Raw genomic sequence first — 16987 nt, 5'->3', positions numbered from 1 at the left:
AATTCTTTGCCTGTGCCAAAATCTTGAAGGGTTTCTCCAATGTTCTCTAATAACTTAATGGTGTCAGGACGTAGATTTTGGTCTTTAATCCACGTTGAGTGGATTTTTGTGTAAGGTGTAAGGTAGGGGTCTTGCTTCATGCTTCTGCACGTGGAAATCCAGTTTCCCAGCACCATTTATTGAATAGACTGTCCTTGCTCCAGGAATTAGTTTTAGATCCTTGATCAAATATAAGTTGGCTGTAGATGTTTGGGTTGATTTCTGGTGTTTCAATTCTGTTCCATTGGTCTATCCATCATTCTGTACCAGTACCATGCTGTTTTGATTACAACTGCCCTGTAGTATGTCCTGAAGTCTGGTATTGTGATGCCTCCGGCTTTGTTTTTGTTGTACAAGATTGCTTTAGCTATTCGAGGTCTCTTGTGCCTCCATATGAATTTCAGCATCATTTTTTCTAGATCTGAGAAGAATGTCTTTGGTATCTTGATTGGGATTGCATTGAATCTATAAATTGCTTTTGGGAGAATGGACATTTTGATGATGTTGATTCTTCCAATCCATGAGCATGGAAGATTTTTCCATTTCTTGGTATCCTCTTCTATTTCTTTCTTTAAGGTTTTGTAATTTTCATCGTAGAGATCTTGAACGTCCTTGGTTAAGTTTATTCCAAGATATTTGATTGTTTTTGTAGCTATTGTGAATGGGATTGATCTTAGCAGCTCTTTCTCAGTCATGGCATTGCTTGTGTATACAAAGGCTGTTGATTTTTGTGCATTGATTTTATATCCTGACACTTTGCCAAACTCCTCTATGAGTTCCAATAGTCTCTTAGTAGAGTTCTTTGGATCCTCTAAGTACAGAATCATATCGTCTGCAAAGAGGGATAGTTTGACTTCTTCCTTCTTGATTTGTATTCCTTTGATTTCTTTTTCTTGTCTGATGGCTCTGGCTAAAACTTCCAGAACTATGTTAAATAGCAGTGGTGAGAGTGGGCATCCCTGCCTGGTGCCAGATTTCAGTGGAAATGCTTCCAACTTTTCCCCATTCAATAGGATGCTGGCTGTGGGTTTTTTATAAATTGCTTTGATTATATTGAGGAATGTTCCTTCTATACCCAATTTGCTTAGAGTTTTCATCATGAAAGGGTGTTGAATTTTATCAAATGCTTTCTCTGCATCTATTGAGATAATCATATGGTTTTTCTTCTGCAGTCTGTTAATGTGGTGAATCACATTGATTGATTTGCGAATGTTGAACCATCCCTGCATACCAGGGATGAATCCCACTTGGTCTGGGTGGATGATTTTCCTGATGTGTTGTTGTATTCTATTGGCCAGAATTTTATTGAGGATTTTTGCGTCTATGTTCATCAGGGATATTGGTCTGTAATTTTCTTTCAGTGCTGCATCTTTCTCTGGCTTAGGGATTAAGGTGATGCTGGCTTCATAGAAAGAATTTGGGAGGATTCCCTCTTTTTCGATTGTTCTGAATAGTTTGAGAAGAAATGGGATTAGTTCTACTTTAAATGTCTGGTAGAATTCAGCAGTGAATCCATCTAGTCTTGGGCTTTTCTTTGTTGGGAGGGCCTTTATTACTGTTTCAATTTCTGTTTCAGTTATGGGTCTATTTAGGTTTTCGGTGTCTTCATGGTTCAATTTTGGTAGATTGCATGTGTCCAGGAATCTATCCATTTCTGATAGGTTTTCCTGTTTGCTGGCATACAAGTCCTTGTAGTAATTTCTGATGATTCTTTTTATTTCTGTGGTGTCTGTTGTTACGTTTCCTTTTTCATCTCTGATTTTATTGATTTGGGTCTTTTCTCTTCTTTTTTTAGTTAGTTGGGCCAATGGAGTGTCAATTTTGTTTATTTTTTCAAAAAACCAGCTTCTCGCTTGGCTGATTTTTTGTAATGTTTTTTTGGATTCAATCCTGTTAATTTCTTCTCTGGTTTTAATTATTTCTCTTCTCCTACTAGATTTGGGTTTGGTTTGCTGCAGTTTTTCTAGGTCCTTGAGGTGCGCTGAAAGCTCATTTATTTGGTACCTTTCCAATTTCTTGATATAGGCACCTATTGCTATAAATTTGCCTCTCAATACTGCTTTTGCTGTATCCCATAAGTTTTGATATGTTGTGTTGTTGTCTTCATTTACTTCCAGAAAGTTTTTGATTTCTCTTTTGATTTCTTGAATGACCGATTGATCATTCAGGAGCATGTTGTTCAGTCTCCATGTGTTTGCATACTTTCTGGGGTTTCCTGAGTTGCTAATTTCCAGCTTCATTCCGCTGTGGTCTGAGAAGCTGCATGGTATGATTCTAATTCTTTTAAATTTGCTGAGACTTGCTTTATGGCCTAGTATGTGGTCAATCCTAGAGAAGGTTCCATGCGCTGCTGAGAAGAATGTGAAGTCTGTAGATGTAGGGTTGAAAGTTCTGTAGATATCTGTTAGATCCATTTGGGCAATAGTGTCAATTAAATCTGCTGTTTCCTTGTTGATCTTCTGTCCGGATGATCTGTCTATTTCTGAGAGTGGAGTATTGAAGTCCCCCAGTACTATTGTATTGGAATCTAAATCTCCCTTTAAGTCCCTTAACATATCTTTTAAATAGACCGGTGCCCTGTAATTAGGTGCATATACATTTATAATAGTTACATCTTCCTGTTGAATTGAACCCTTAATCATTATATAGTGTCCCTCTTTGTCTCTCTTAACAGTTTTTGTATTAAAGTTTATTTTGTCTGATATTAATATGGCTACACCTGCTTTTTTTTTTTGGTTTCTGTTGGCATGGAATATCTTTTTCCAACCTTTCACTTTCAGTCTGCATGCCTCTTTGTTAGAGAGATGTGTTTCTTGTAGGCAACAAATAGTTGGGTTGTGTTCTGTGAGCCAGTCAGCTAAACGGTGTCTTTTAACTGAAGAATTCAGACCATTAATGTTCAATGTGACTATTGATACGTAGTGACTTTGCCCTGCCATTTTCCCGGAAATATTTTCTAGTATATGCTTTGAGCTTCCCATGCTCTTTTACTGGTAGGTGTTCTTCCTTTCCCTTCTTTCATATTGATGGCCGTGTTTCTGTGTTTCTGAGTGTAGCACATCTTTAAGTATCTTTTGCAGGGCCAGACGAGTGTCCACAAAGTCTTTCAATTTCTGTTTGCTATGAAAGGTCTTTATTTCACCTTCATTCACAAATGAGAGCTTGGCAGGATATAATATTCTGGGCTGGCAATTTTTCTCTCTTAGCACCTGTGCTATGTCTCGCCATTCCCTCCTGGCTTGTAGTGTTTCTGATGAGAAGTCTGCTGTGAGTCTGATTGGAGATCCTCTGAGAGTAATCTGACGTTTCTCTCTTGCACATTTTAGGATCTTTTCTTTATGTTTCACTGTGGTAAGTTTAATTACCATGTGTCATGGTGAGGACCTCTTTTGGTCATGTTTATTGGGGGTTCTATGAGCTTCCTGTACTAGGATATCTCTGTCCTTCTCCAAACCTGGAAAGTTCTCTGCTAGTATCTCACTAAAAAGGCCTTCCAATCCTTTCTCTCTCTCCATGCCTTCAGGAACTCCTAGAACTCGAATGTTGGTTTTTTTAATAGTATCCTGTAGATTCCCAACAATATTTTTTAGATTTCTAATTTCCTCTTCTTTTCTTTGGTTTGACTGTATGTTTTCCTGTGCTCTGCCTTCTAAGTCCGATATTCTCTCTTCTGCTTCACCCATTCTGTTTTTATGGCTCTCTAATGTGTTTGTCATTTGATCTATTGAGCTCTTCATTTCATTTTGATTTCTCTTCACTATAACACTTTCCTGTTCTACTAGTTTCTGAGTTTCATTTTGACTCTTCCTTAAAATTTCGTTTTCACGAGAGAGATTTTCAATGTTGTCCATTAAGGATTTCTGTAGTTCAAGGATTTGCTTTTGAAAACTTCTAAATGTTCTTATCATAAATTTTTTTTATTCCGTATCTTGCATTTCTTCTATCTCATCATCTTCATACTCTTGGCTTGGGGTGTTTTGCTTATTTGGAGGCATCATAGTGTCATCGTTGATCTTGCTCCCTCTATTTCTGTGTTTGTTACTCGGCATAGTTAATTCTTCTTGCGTCACTGTGCGTTTTTTTTTTTCTTTCTTTTTTTTTTTATACTGTGTCCGTGTTAAGTGGACTGCCTGCTGTTGGAGGAGCCTTGTTGGCTTGAGATGGGTGCGGCCTGAGAGCTCTGCCTGGTTCTCCCAGGTTAAGGGTGTGCAAAGGTGACACCCTCAGGTTATGCGTGGTAAATCTCTCTCTTTTTATTTATTTATTTATTTTATTTATTCAGGGGGTAAGTAACACCGCACGGCATGGCTGTGCAGAATTGATGGTATTTAGCTTCCAGTCTTTGGCTCCTCTGGACTCCCACTGGGTTGCCTAGGCTACTGAATTGTAGTGACTCAGTTCCTTAGCTCTCCCCCATTGATATGTAAATCCAGAGAGCAGGCCTGCTCTTTGTCTCTTGGGAATTCTTCTAGCCTTGCAGCCTTGTAACCTTTGCAAGGTTAGGGAGAAGAGAAACCCGGAAGCTTTTTTTTTTTTCCTTCTTTCTGGTAGTCAGTTTGCTGCACTTTCCGGCCCCCCTATAGATTCTGACCCCCGTTTCCCCACCAATGTCTCGGGTTATTGAGCTCACCTCCCCTTCCAGCGCCGATGTGTGGACTCGGAGCCCTGAGCGTCCCAAGTCTCCCCGCTGTTGTATGTGTGGCATGCACTCCCCTTGGAGCACTGTGGCTTCTGCGGCTCGGTCCCACGACTTGGCTTCCGCGCGGTGGGCGACCTTGTTCTCCCAGTAGGTCCTCCGATTCACGATTCCCGTGCAATTTTTTCCTGGTTCTTTTTTCTGCGGCTACCGTAACTCCCCTTTTATTAAACTAAATTTTCCCGGACTATCGGTGCGCGCCCTCACTATTCCGCCATCTTGGCTCTGCCTCCTCCTACTACTAATTTTGAGTTTGGTCGGTTCTTGTTTTTCTAAATCCTTAATTTACATTTTAGATAAATTATTTGATGCTTTTCCTATTTCTCAATATAGGCACTAATTGTTATAACCTTTCTTCTTAACACTACTTTCGCTATATCCTGTAAGTTTTGATACACTGTGTTGTCATTCATTTCTAGGAATTTTTAAATTTCCCTTTTGAGTTTTCCTGTGTTCCACTGTTCATTCAAGAGCATTTTGTTTGGTCTCCATGTGTTTAAATATTATTTTAGACTTTCTTAAGTTGTTAATTTCCAGCTTGATCCTATTGTGATAAAAATGGTATATGATATAATTTCAGTTTTTTTAAAAGTTGTTGAGATTTGCTTTATGGCCTAGCATATAGTCTATTGTAGAAGAAGTTCCATGCACTGATGAAAAAAATGTGTATCCTGCAGCTGTTGGATAAAATGTTATGTAGGTATCAATTAAATCCATTTCGTTAATAGTCTAGATTAGTTCTACTGTTTCTTTGTTGATTTGTTGTCTACCTGATCTGTGATGGATGTGGGTGTTGAAGTACCCCATTATTATTATATCATAGCCTATGTTTCCCTATAGATTCACTGATATTGATTTTTTTCAATAGCCAGATGTTAGCACTGGGTGCATATTAATTTATAGTAGCTTCATCTTACTGTTGAGTTAATCATTGCATGATGACCTTGTTTATATCTTGTAATAGTTTTTGTTTTAATATATATTTTGTCTGATATTAGGATGGCTACTCCTGCTCATTTTTGCTATCCACTGGCATGGGATGTCTTATTCCATCCTTTCACTTTAATCTTTGTGTGTCTTTATTGCCTAGACATTTTTCATCTAGATAGATGGGTCTTGTTTTTTAATGCATTCAATCCATGTATTTCTTTTAACTGGAGAATTCAGATAATTTACTTTCAAGGTTAATATCTTTTAATTATTATTTAATAAATATAAATTTCCAAAGTACAGCTTTTGGATTACAGTGGCTTTTTTCCCCCATAACCTCACTCACACCCGCAAGCATCCCATCTCGCACTCCCTCAACCATCCCATTCTTTTCATTTTCAATTATCTTTATATACAGAAGATCAATTTAGTATATACTAAGGAAAGATTTCAACAGTTTGCACCCACACAGAAACACAAAGTGTAAAGTACTGTTTGAGTACTAGTTATACCATTAATTCACATAATACAACACATTAAGGACAGAGATTCTACACGGGGTGTAAGTGCACAGTGACTCCTGTTGTTGACTTAACAATTTGACACTCTTATTTATGGCATCAGTAATCATCAGAGGCTCTTGTCATGAGATGCCAAGGCTATGGAAGCCTTTTGAGTTTGCCAACTCTGATCTTATTTAGACAAGGTCATAGTCAAAGTGGAAGTTCTCTCCTCCCTTCAGAGAAAGGTACCTCCTTCTTTGATGGCCCGTTCTTTCCACTGGGATCGCATTCACAGAGGACTTTCATTTAAGTCTTTTTTTTGTTTTTTTTTTTGCCAGAGTGTCTTGGCTTTACATGCCTAAAATACTCTCATGGGCTCTTCAGCCAGATCCAGATGCTTAAGGGCTGATTCTGAGGCCAGAATTGTGTTTAGGACATCCGCCATTCTATGAGTTTACTGTGTATCCTGCTCCCCATGTTGGATCATTCTCTCCTTTTTAATACTATAATTTAGTATTAGGAAACACTAGTCTTGTTTATGTGATCCCTTTGACTCTTAATCCTATCATTATGATCAATTGTGAATTGAAATTGATCACTTTGACTAGTGAGATGGCATTGGTACATGCCACCTTGATGATATTGCATTGGAATTCCCTGGCACATTTCTAACTCTGCCATTAGGGGTAAGTCTGATTTAGCATATGCCGTGCTGTACATTTCCTCCCTGTCTTATTCCCACTCATATTTAACAGGGATCACTTTTCAGCTAAATTTAAACACCTAAGGATAATTATGTGTTAAAGACTTCAACCAATGATATTAAGTAGAACAAAAAAAATACTAAAAGGGATGAAATAGTAAGTTGTTCCTTGACAGTCAGGACAAGGGCTGATCAAGTCACTATTTCTCATAGTGTCCCTTTCACTTCAACAGATTTCTTTTTTGGTGCTCGGTTAGTTGTCACCGATAAGGGAGAACATATGACATTTGTCCCTTTGGGACTGGCTTAATTCACTCAGCATGATGTGTTCCAGATTCCTCCATCTTGTTGCAAATGACCGGGTTTCGTTGTTTCTTCCTGCAGTATAGTATTCTATAGAGTACATATCCCATAATTTCTTTATCCAGTCTACTGTTGATGGGCATTTGGGTTGATTCCAGGTCTTAGCTCTTGTGAATTGAGCTGCAAGAAACATTGAGGTGCAGACAGCTTTTTTATTTGCCAATTTCATTTCCTTTGGGTAAATTCCAAGGAGTGGGATGGCTGGGTCGAACGGTAGGGTTATATAGAGGCTTCTGAGGAATCTCCCGACTGACTTTCATAGTGGCTTGACCAGTTTGCATTCCCACCAGCAGTGGGTTAGTGTCCCTTTTCCCCCACATCCTCGCCAGCATCTGTTGTTGGTAGATTTCTGTATGTGACCCATTCTAACTGGAGTGAGGTGAAACCGCGTTGTGGTTTTGATTTGCATTTCCCTGATTGCTAGTGACCTTGAACATTTTTTCATGTGCCTGTTGGCCATTTGGATTTCCTCTTTTGAAAAATGTCTATTGAGGTCCTTGGCCCATCTCTTAAGTGGGTTGTTTGTTTTGTTTTTGTGGAGTTTCTTGATCTCTTTGTAGATTCTGCTTTTTAATCCTTTATCTGTTGCATAGTTTGCAAATATTTTTTCCCATTCTTTCGGTTGCTTCTTCACTCTCCTGACTGTTTCTTTTACAGTACAGAAACTTCTTAATTTGATGCAATCCCAAATGTTAATTTTGGCTTTGACTGCCTGCGCCTCCAGGGTCTTTTCCAGGAAGTCTTTGCCAGTACCTATATCTTGTAGGGTCTCTCCAATGTTCTCTAATAATTTGATGGTGTCGGGTCAAAATTTAAGTCTTTAATCCATGTTGAGTGGATTTTTCTGTAAGGTGTAAGGTAGGGGTCTTGTTTCATGCTTCTGCACATGGAAATCCAATTTTCCCAGCACCATTTATTGAATAGACTGTCCTTGCTCCAGGAATTGGTTTTGGATCCTTGATCAAATGTTAGTTGGCTATAGATGTTTGGGTTGATTTCTGGTGTTTCAATTCTGTTCCATTGGTCTATCTATCTGTTTCTGTACCAGTACCATGCTCTTTTGATCATAACTGTCCTGTAGTATGTCCTGAAATCTGGTCTTGTGATGCCTCTGGGGTTGTTTTTGTTGTACAAGATTGCGTTAGCTATTTGAGGTCTCCTGTGTCGCCATATAAATTTCAGCACCATTTTTTCCAGATCTGAGAAGAAGGTCTTCGGTATCTTGATTGGTATTGCATTGAATCTATAAATTGCTTTTGGGAGAATGGAGATTTTGATGATGTTGATTCTTCCAATCCATGAGCATGGAAGATTTTTCCATTTCTTGGTATCCTCTTCTCTTTCTTTCTTTAAGGTTTTGTAATTTTCATCGTAGAGATCTTTAACTCCTTGGTTAAGTTTATTCCAAGGTATTTGATTGTTTTTGTAGCTATTGTGAATGGGATTGTTCTTAGCAGTTCTTTCTCAGCCATGGCATTGCCTGTGTATACAAAGGCTGTCTATTTTTGTGCATTGATTTTATATCCTGCTACTTTGCCAAACTCTTCTATGAGTTCCAATTGTGTCTTAGTAGAGTTCTTTGCATGCCCTAAATAAAGAATATCATCTGCAAAGAGGGATAGTTTGACTTCTTCCTTCCCAGTTTGTATCCATTTAATATCTTTTTCTTGCCTAATAGCTCTGGCTAAAACTTCTAGAACTATATTGAATAGCAGTGGTGAGAGTGGGCATCCCTGTCTGGTACCAGATCTCAGTGGAAATGCTTCCAACTTTTCCCCATTCAATAGGATGCTGGCCGTGGGTTTTTCATAAATTGCTTTGATTGTATTGAGGAATGTTCCTTCCATACCCAGTTTTCTCAGAGTTTTCATCATGAAAGGGTGTTGTATTTTATCGAATGCTTTCTCTGCATCTATTGAGATAATCATATGGATCAAATGGTTTTTCTTCTGCAGTCTGTTAATGTGGTGAATCACATTGATTGATTTGCGAATGTTGAACCATCCCTGCATACCAGGGATAAATCCCACTTGGTCTGGGTGGATGATCTTTCTGATGTGTTGTTGCATTCTATTGGCCAGAATTTTATTGAGGATTTTTGCATCTATGTTCATCAGGGATATTGGTCTGTAATTCTCTTTCAATGATGCATCTTTTTCCGGCTTAGGGATTAAGGTGATGCTGGCTTCATAGAAAGAATTTGGGAGGATTCCCTCTTTTTCGATTGTTCTGAATAGTTTGAGAAGAATTGGAGTTAGTTCTTCTTTAAATGTCTGGTAGAATTCAGCAGTGAATCCATCTAGTCTTGGGCTTTTCTTTGTTGGAGGGCCTGTATTACTGTTTCAATTTCTGTCTCAGTTATGGGTCTGTTTAGGTTTTCTATGTCTTCCTGGTTCAATTTAGGTAGGTTGCATGTGTCCAGGAATCTATCCATTTCTGATAGCTTTCCCTGTTTGCTGCAATACAAGTCCTTGTAGTAATTTCTGCTGATTCTGTGGTGTCTGTTGTTACATTCCCTTTTTCACCTCTGATTTTATTGATTTGGGTCTTTTCTCTTCTTTCTCTTGTGTAACTTTCTTTATTTTTTCAGAAATCCAGCTCTTTGGCTGATTTTTTGTAATTTTTTTGGATTCAATCCTGTTGATTTCTTCTCTGATTTTAATTATTTCTCTCTCCTAGTAGATTTGGGTCTGTTTGCTGTAGATTTTCTAGATCCTTGAGATGAATTGAAAGCTCATTTATTTGGTGCCTTCCAATTTATTGATGTAGGCACCTATTGCTATAAACTTTCCTCTTAACACTGCTTTTGTTGTATGCCATAAGTTTTGGTATGTTGTGTTGTTATCCTCATTTACTTCCAGAAAGTTTTTGATTTCTCTTTTGATTTCTTCGATGACCCAATGTTCATTCAGGAGCATGTTGTTCAATCTCCATATGTTTGCATATGCTCTAGGGATTCCTGAGTTGCTAATTTCCAATTTCATTCCCCTAAGGTCTGAGAAGCTGCATCGTATGATTCTAATTCTTTTGAATTTGCTGAGACTTGCTTTATGGCCTAGTATGTGGTCAGTCCTAGAGTAGGTTCCATGTACTGCTGAGAAGAATGTAAATTCTTTAAGTGTAGGATGAAAAGTTCTGTAGATATCTGTTAGATCCATTTGGGCTATAGTGTCATTTAAATCTGCTATTTCTTTGTTGATCTTCTGTCCGTTTGATCTGTCTATTTCTGAGAGTTTTTTGTTTGTTCTACTTAATAGTATTGGTTGAATTCTCTAATTAACACACAGTTATTCTTTTTTTTCAACATTTTTTGTATTTAATGAATATAATTTTCCAAAGTACAGCTTATGGATTACAATGGCTTCTCCCCCATAACTTCCCTCCCACCCGCAACCTTCCCCTTTCTCACTCGTTCTCCCCTTTCATTTACATTGAGATTTATTTTCATTTCTCTTATATACAGAAGATCAGTTTAGTATATATTATGTAAAGATTTCAACAGTTTGCACCCACATAGAAACACAAAGTGAAAAATACTGTTTGAGTACTTGTTATAGCATTAAATCATAATGTACAGCACATTAAGGACCGAGATACTACACGAGGAGTAAGTGCACAGTGACTCCTGTTGTTGACTTAACAAATTGACACACTTGTTTATGGCATCAGTGATCTCTGTAGGCTCCAGTCATGAGTTTCCAAGGTATGGAAGCCTTTCGAGTTCACCGACTCTTATCACATTTAGACAAGGTCATAGTCAAAGTGGAAGTTCTCTCCTCCCTTCAGAGAAAGCTACCTCCTTCTTTGATGACCTGTTCTTCCACTGGGATCTCACTCACAGAGATCTGTCATTTAGGTGTGTGGGTTTTTTTTTTTTTTTTTTTGCCAGAGTATCTTGGCTTTCCATGCCTGAAATACTCTCATGGGCTTTACAGCGGATCCAAATGCCCTAAGGGCTAATTCTGAGGCCAGAGTGCTGTATAGGACATCTGGCATTCCATGAATCTGCTGAATACACACTTATTCTTAAGTGTTGAAACTTAACTGAAAAGTGATCCCTTTTAAATATAAGAGTGGGAATAAGAGAGGGAAGAGATGTACATTTTGGGACATGCTCAATCGGACTTGCCCCAAACGGTAGAGTTAGAAACATACCAGGGGATTCCAATTCAATCCCATCAAGGTGGCATGTACCAATGCCATCTCACTAGTCCAAGTGATCAATTTCAGTTCACAATTGATCACAATAATAGGATTAAGAGTCAAGGGATCACATACACAAGACTTGTGTCTGAATAATACTAACAGATAGAATAAAAAAGGGAGAGAATGAACCAACACGGAAAGCGGGATGCACAGCAGACTCATAGAATGGCGGAAGTCCTAAACAGCACTCTGGCCTCAGAATCAGCCCTTAAGGCATTTGGATCCAGCTGAAAAGCCCATGAGAGTATTTCAGGCATGGAAAGCCAGGACACTCTGTCAAAAAAAAATGACCTAAATGAAGGATCTCCACGAGTGAGATCCCAGTGGAAAGAACAGGTCATCAAAGAAGGAGGTACCTTTCTGTGAAGGGAGGAGAAAACCTCCACTTTGACTATGACCTTGTCTAAATATGATTGGAGCAGTGAACTCCAAAGGCTTCCATAGCCTTGGCAACTCATGACAAGAGCCTCGGATGATTACTGATGCCATAAACAAGAGTGTCTCATTTTGTTAAGTCAACAACAGGAGTCACTGTGCACTTACTCCTCATGTATGATCTCTGTCCTTAATGTGCTGTACATTATGATTTAATGCTATAACTAGTACTGAAACAGTATTTTTCACTTTGTGTTTCTGTGTGGGTGCAAACTGTTGAATCTTTACTCAATATATACTAAACTGATCTTCTGTATATAGAGATATTTGAAAATGAATCTTGATGTGAATGGAAGGGGAGAGGGAGTGGGAAAGGAGAGGATTGTGGGTGGGAGGGAAGTTATGTGGGGGAAGCCATTGTAATCCATATGCTGTGCTTTGGAAATTTATGTTATTAAATAATTGTTAAAAAAAGAAAATAAAATAATTATAAACAATTACTATCTCTTTTTTCCAGGATCTTACAATCTGTTGTGAGTAATTCCTATAATGGGCACAATGAAGTTTTCAAACTTAATGTGCATTATCTATATTTGTTTACAAAACAGATTAAGTAAAATATTGAGAACAAGATCAAGGTAGATGGGAGGGATATATAGAAAGGCCAGCTTAAAGGCTAAATAGCAATACAAAAGGAGTTGGACAGTTTGAGTAGACAGAGAAATATTGTGGAAACATAAAGCTAAGTTCTTTTCAAAGAGGATGGAATTCACAATTAGAACTCATGCTGAATCTTCGCAGGAAGGAAGGATATATATGAATGATTGAAGATATAAAACATAGGTCTTGACAGCTAATTTAATATGAAGTGGGCACATTAAGGAGTAGCAGTGTGAACTAAAAAATTACTATTAATGTGATAACCAGTATTATACACACTTTAGGGGAAATCTTAGGAGTTAGATAGAAATTTGTTAAAATATCTGTTGTAAGAACTACTTTGGCTAAAGGAAGATTGTAAACAATACTTCTATACTGTAGTTTATTCTCAATATTGAGTGTTAGGAATAAATACTTGGAAAAAAGTGACAGAAGAGTTTCATTTAAACAATATCAGAGAAGCAGAACAGAGGCAGCACTGAGGATGTAGAATAACCATGAAGTTACATATCAAATTAAGGATTGAGTACCAAACTTATTTACAGACATTCTGGCATATGTTTTTGAGGGAGAGCCCTAAAGATGATAGTATATGGATGAAGTATCTATACATCATACTTGAGAGAATAGCTCTTGATTCAGGCTACCCAAGTTTGAGTTCTTCAGTAGCTCTCATTAATTATGCTGCCTTAAGATAATTACTTATACTTCCCATTTGATTTTGTTTTTCTTTAATGTGGATAAAAGATTAATTTCACTGGTGTGCTTTGATGATTAAAGGGATAACTCATGTAAATTTTGAAAATTGTATTATTATTATTATGTGAGAGTATCACTAGGGCCACATTTAAAATTGGAATGACACTATTTAGTTGTGAGACAATGAAGACATTCACATGAAAATCTGTTGAGTTTTTCTATGTAGGAATGACACATTTTGACCCATAAATTAAAACTTTTTGTTTTCATTCAATAAGATGTTTTTTTGATTAAGGGTTTTGGTAACCTTAACCAAATGTGATGAGTGCCGAAAGTCATCAAAATCTTTGATTTGTATTTAGAAAATTCAAAACATTTCAACCAATTTTTTTTTTACTAATATCTTCAAACTTTGAAAGAAGGGCATATTGTACCTCGACTTACTTCAGAACAGGATTTTATGAACTACAGATTTAATTTAGCACAAATTATGAGATTTAAATTGATCATTACAATGAATGTATTTATTTAGTTATAGGGATTATCCAGATTATGTGGGTGCAGTGTTTCCTGGAAAGATATGTGCTCCTCATTATTCTGCAGGAATTGCAGTGGTATGTAATCACTTAATCTTTTTTAATTTTGTTTTAAAAAATTTACACATTTAAAATTTGTCATCAAAATACTGTATATTTTATACAGTTTACATTTGTGTTTATATTTAGAAATTGTATTTGTTGTTTTCCATTACTGGTAAAATTTTGGAGTGTGTAGGAGGAAATTATTTTATAGAAATATTAGATGCAATTAACTGTAATTTTAAGTTAAAGTGGAAATAAAAATACCATAAACAAATACACATACATTCCTGCATACGTAGAACAGTACATCATGGAAAGTTATCTGTTAAGAAAATTTTTATAACACCAGATTTTTTCTTTCAAGCAAAATTGGGAAAATATTCTTACAGACAAAATAGCTTCCAGTTGAAAGGTGATGTGGCTCTATGAGCCATTCTCCATATATACTAATGCTTTTAAAAACAAGTTTAAATAGTATATGTTTTAAATTGCAAAGTAATTGATGTTAATTATGTCAGATTTGTTAAGTGCATAAAGGAACAGATAAGAAATTATTGTAATCTGACGTACTGTTGCCTCAGTGGAAAACATCACTGGTAACATTTTGTGAGTATATCGAAAAGTTTGTTGAAAGGTGTAATTAAAGGACTTTTTTTGGTGAAAACGATATGAGATCTGTGCATAATTATTTTCGTAATTTGTTTTCCATGAACCTTTTGAAGACCTCTTTTGTGAATAATTTCACATTATTTTTGCCCCAAAATAATCTTATCCTTTAATTTCATTTCCACTAACTTTTTGAAATATTTCATATCTTCTACTTTGTGTGCTTTTATCTGTTATTGAGGTTCACTCTCTCCTTATATGAATTATTTTTCTACAAAATGGGATTTTGCAGCACATAGTTTTCTCTTTCTTTCTTTCTTTCTTTCTTTCTTTCTTTCTTTCTTTTTTTTTTTTTTTTGAAAGGGTTTATTGGGGAAACCCAGCAGGCTGGAGGGAAGGGGCAAAGAGGGAGAAGGAGAGTAAGAGAGAAAGAGGAGAGAGGAGAGGAGAGAGGGGAGTGAGAGAGGAGAGAGGGCTAGAGAGAGTGAGCAGGAGAGAATAGAGAAGCCAAGAGAGCCACGTGTTCAGGAACAGGTCCTTTTAAAACTTTGCTGGAGGGCGGGCAGGGAAGCAGGAGCAGCGAATCCCATTAGGATGGGGGTGGAGCTTGACACCAGTGGTTGGGCCATGTGGCCACCTGGCTTCCAGCAATGGCAGCAGGGGCTAGGGCATAGGATGTAAATCAGGGTGTAGATCATGCCATAGATAAAACTGCGCCAGTTTCCTAACATTCCCCCCTTTTGTTTTTTATAAAGCAGGAGTTGTATGGGATTACATTAGTCCCAAAAGTCCTGGAGAGGTAGAGGGACGATGATCTGTCTTTAGAGCTACTTCCTGCTGACATGGGGTGATGAGGTACTTTTCTCTGGCATGGGGTGATGTCTCAAGCCGCTGTCTCCTTGGTGCCGAGTATGTCCCTGTAGCAGCATTTGGTTGACTGCCTGGTTGCTGAAGGCCTTCGTTTGTTCCATTATAACCTCCTGTAAACACTTAAATAGACACTGTAGTATAAAAGTCAGGGTGAGAATAGCAACCAATGATCCTAAGAGTAGCATTAACCAAGTAATAATGAGAGGATTTCATGGAGGAGAGGAAATGAGGGGGGGGGTGTCTCTGGACCCTTGTGAGGACAGTTTGATGGATGTGGCTTAAAGCTGATTCCAGCCAAGACTGGGAGAAAAGGCCACTTAAATTTTGTAGGTAGTGGGGTTTGTCTGTAGAGAAATTCTGAACAACCATACAACATTAAGTGGGGGAGAGGACCATCAGTACACACAGGTTGGAAGTAGAGCCATTTGTGGAGGCGAGGCTATGGTTACAAAGGAATGAGGCTCAAGTGGGTTAGATACAGAGGACAGAGTTGTTATTAGAGAACCTAAGAAAGGTGCTATCTAAGCTACAAATAAGTTTTCTGATTGAGAGGCCAATAGAAACTGACAGAAGGGGCTTGATAATAATCAGGTGGGCTTTAAAGCCTTGTAAATTATGAGGCCCAGACTTATCTTTCTCTTCATAGGCTACATCCTAAGGGAGGTGTGAACCTCCTTGGGGAAGCACCCTGTTGACTTCCATTACCTAGGTGGCCTGGGAGGAGAGCTGGCTAGGTAAAGGCAGGTGGCATCTCTAACAGGAAATTTACAGTTCTGCCTGCAATGTTACTGACCCTACTTGGCCATTTTCTCAGCTGTGGTGGTCACTTTAGAAGCTGGGCTGAGTGAAGGGCTTTTCAGCTTGGAGCCAGTAAGAACTGTGGCTCTGACCTGGTCATCCTTCGATTCCAGGGCAGGTCCATTTCCAGGAATCCAACTCTTGGCTGGCAGAGCTACCAGGGCTCATCACCAGCTGACTTCTGCTGAAACCAGGCTTACAGCACATAGTTTTCTAGTACTTAAATTTTTATTATAAAATTAACATATGCACATACTAAATTTTTAAACTATAGATATGTAAAGTAAGAAATGATAGTAAAGTTCTTTCCTTTTTCTGTTTGTGTAGTCTTGCTTAAGAATTTACATTTAAGTTCTTCCATTGATTTAATTTAGTTATTTAAAATATATGCTCTTATTCAACCCCTATTTTGACTTATAAAACTATCAATAGTACTGGTAATACTATCTATGTTTACTGTTATGTTATTATATATTTATTATTTTAAATTTTGAAATCCATGCAGTTTTGTCATAATCCACATTTTTTGTGATCCTTTTTTGTAACTCTTAACAAATTCTGTTTATAAAAGATTTACCTACTCATTTATTTGAAAGCGTTACAGAGAGAGGGAAAGACAGAGTTAGTCTCCATTTACTGAGTCAGTCTCCGGATGGTTGCCATGGCCAGAGTGGGGCCAAGCCAAAGCCAGAAGTCTGTAACTCCATCTGTCTCCCCCATGAGTGGCAGGGTTCCACTATTTCAGCCATCTTCTGTTGCATTCCCAGTTGCATTAAGCAGGGAACTGGATGGGAAGAGAACAGTCAGGACTCAAACAGGTGCTAGTATGGGATGGCAGCATCACAGGTGGTGACTTATCCTGCTGTGCCACAGTGCTGGCCACTTCATAAACTTTTTGAGACCTATTGCATGCATAGATTTGTAGGTATAACCTATTGCATGCATAGGTTTTTGTAGG

The 16987-nt window shown here is 37.8% G+C and overlaps 2 protein-coding genes across 6 annotated transcripts in view; one reads left to right on the top strand and one right to left on the bottom strand.

Annotated features, from left to right (window-relative positions):
* LOC138843046 (disintegrin and metalloproteinase domain-containing protein 32-like) overlaps nt 1–16987 on the bottom strand; it is a 498529-nt gene that overhangs the window by 230795 nt on the left and 250747 nt on the right. The window lies entirely within an intron of this gene.
* LOC127485928 (disintegrin and metalloproteinase domain-containing protein 32) overlaps nt 1–16987 on the top strand; it is a 156204-nt gene that overhangs the window by 97841 nt on the left and 41376 nt on the right. Inside the window, exon 10 of the mRNA XM_070069491.1 lies at nt 13707–13788. Coding sequence (XP_069925592.1) covers nt 13707–13788 — 82 coding nt within the window. The remainder of the gene's footprint in view (nt 1–13706; nt 13789–16987) is intronic.

Source organism: Oryctolagus cuniculus, chromosome 2 (assembly GCF_964237555.1).
Source record: "Oryctolagus cuniculus chromosome 2, mOryCun1.1, whole genome shotgun sequence".
Taxonomy (NCBI): Eukaryota; Metazoa; Chordata; class Mammalia; order Lagomorpha; family Leporidae; genus Oryctolagus; species Oryctolagus cuniculus.
This window is presented reverse-complemented; position numbering and strand designations above follow the sequence as displayed.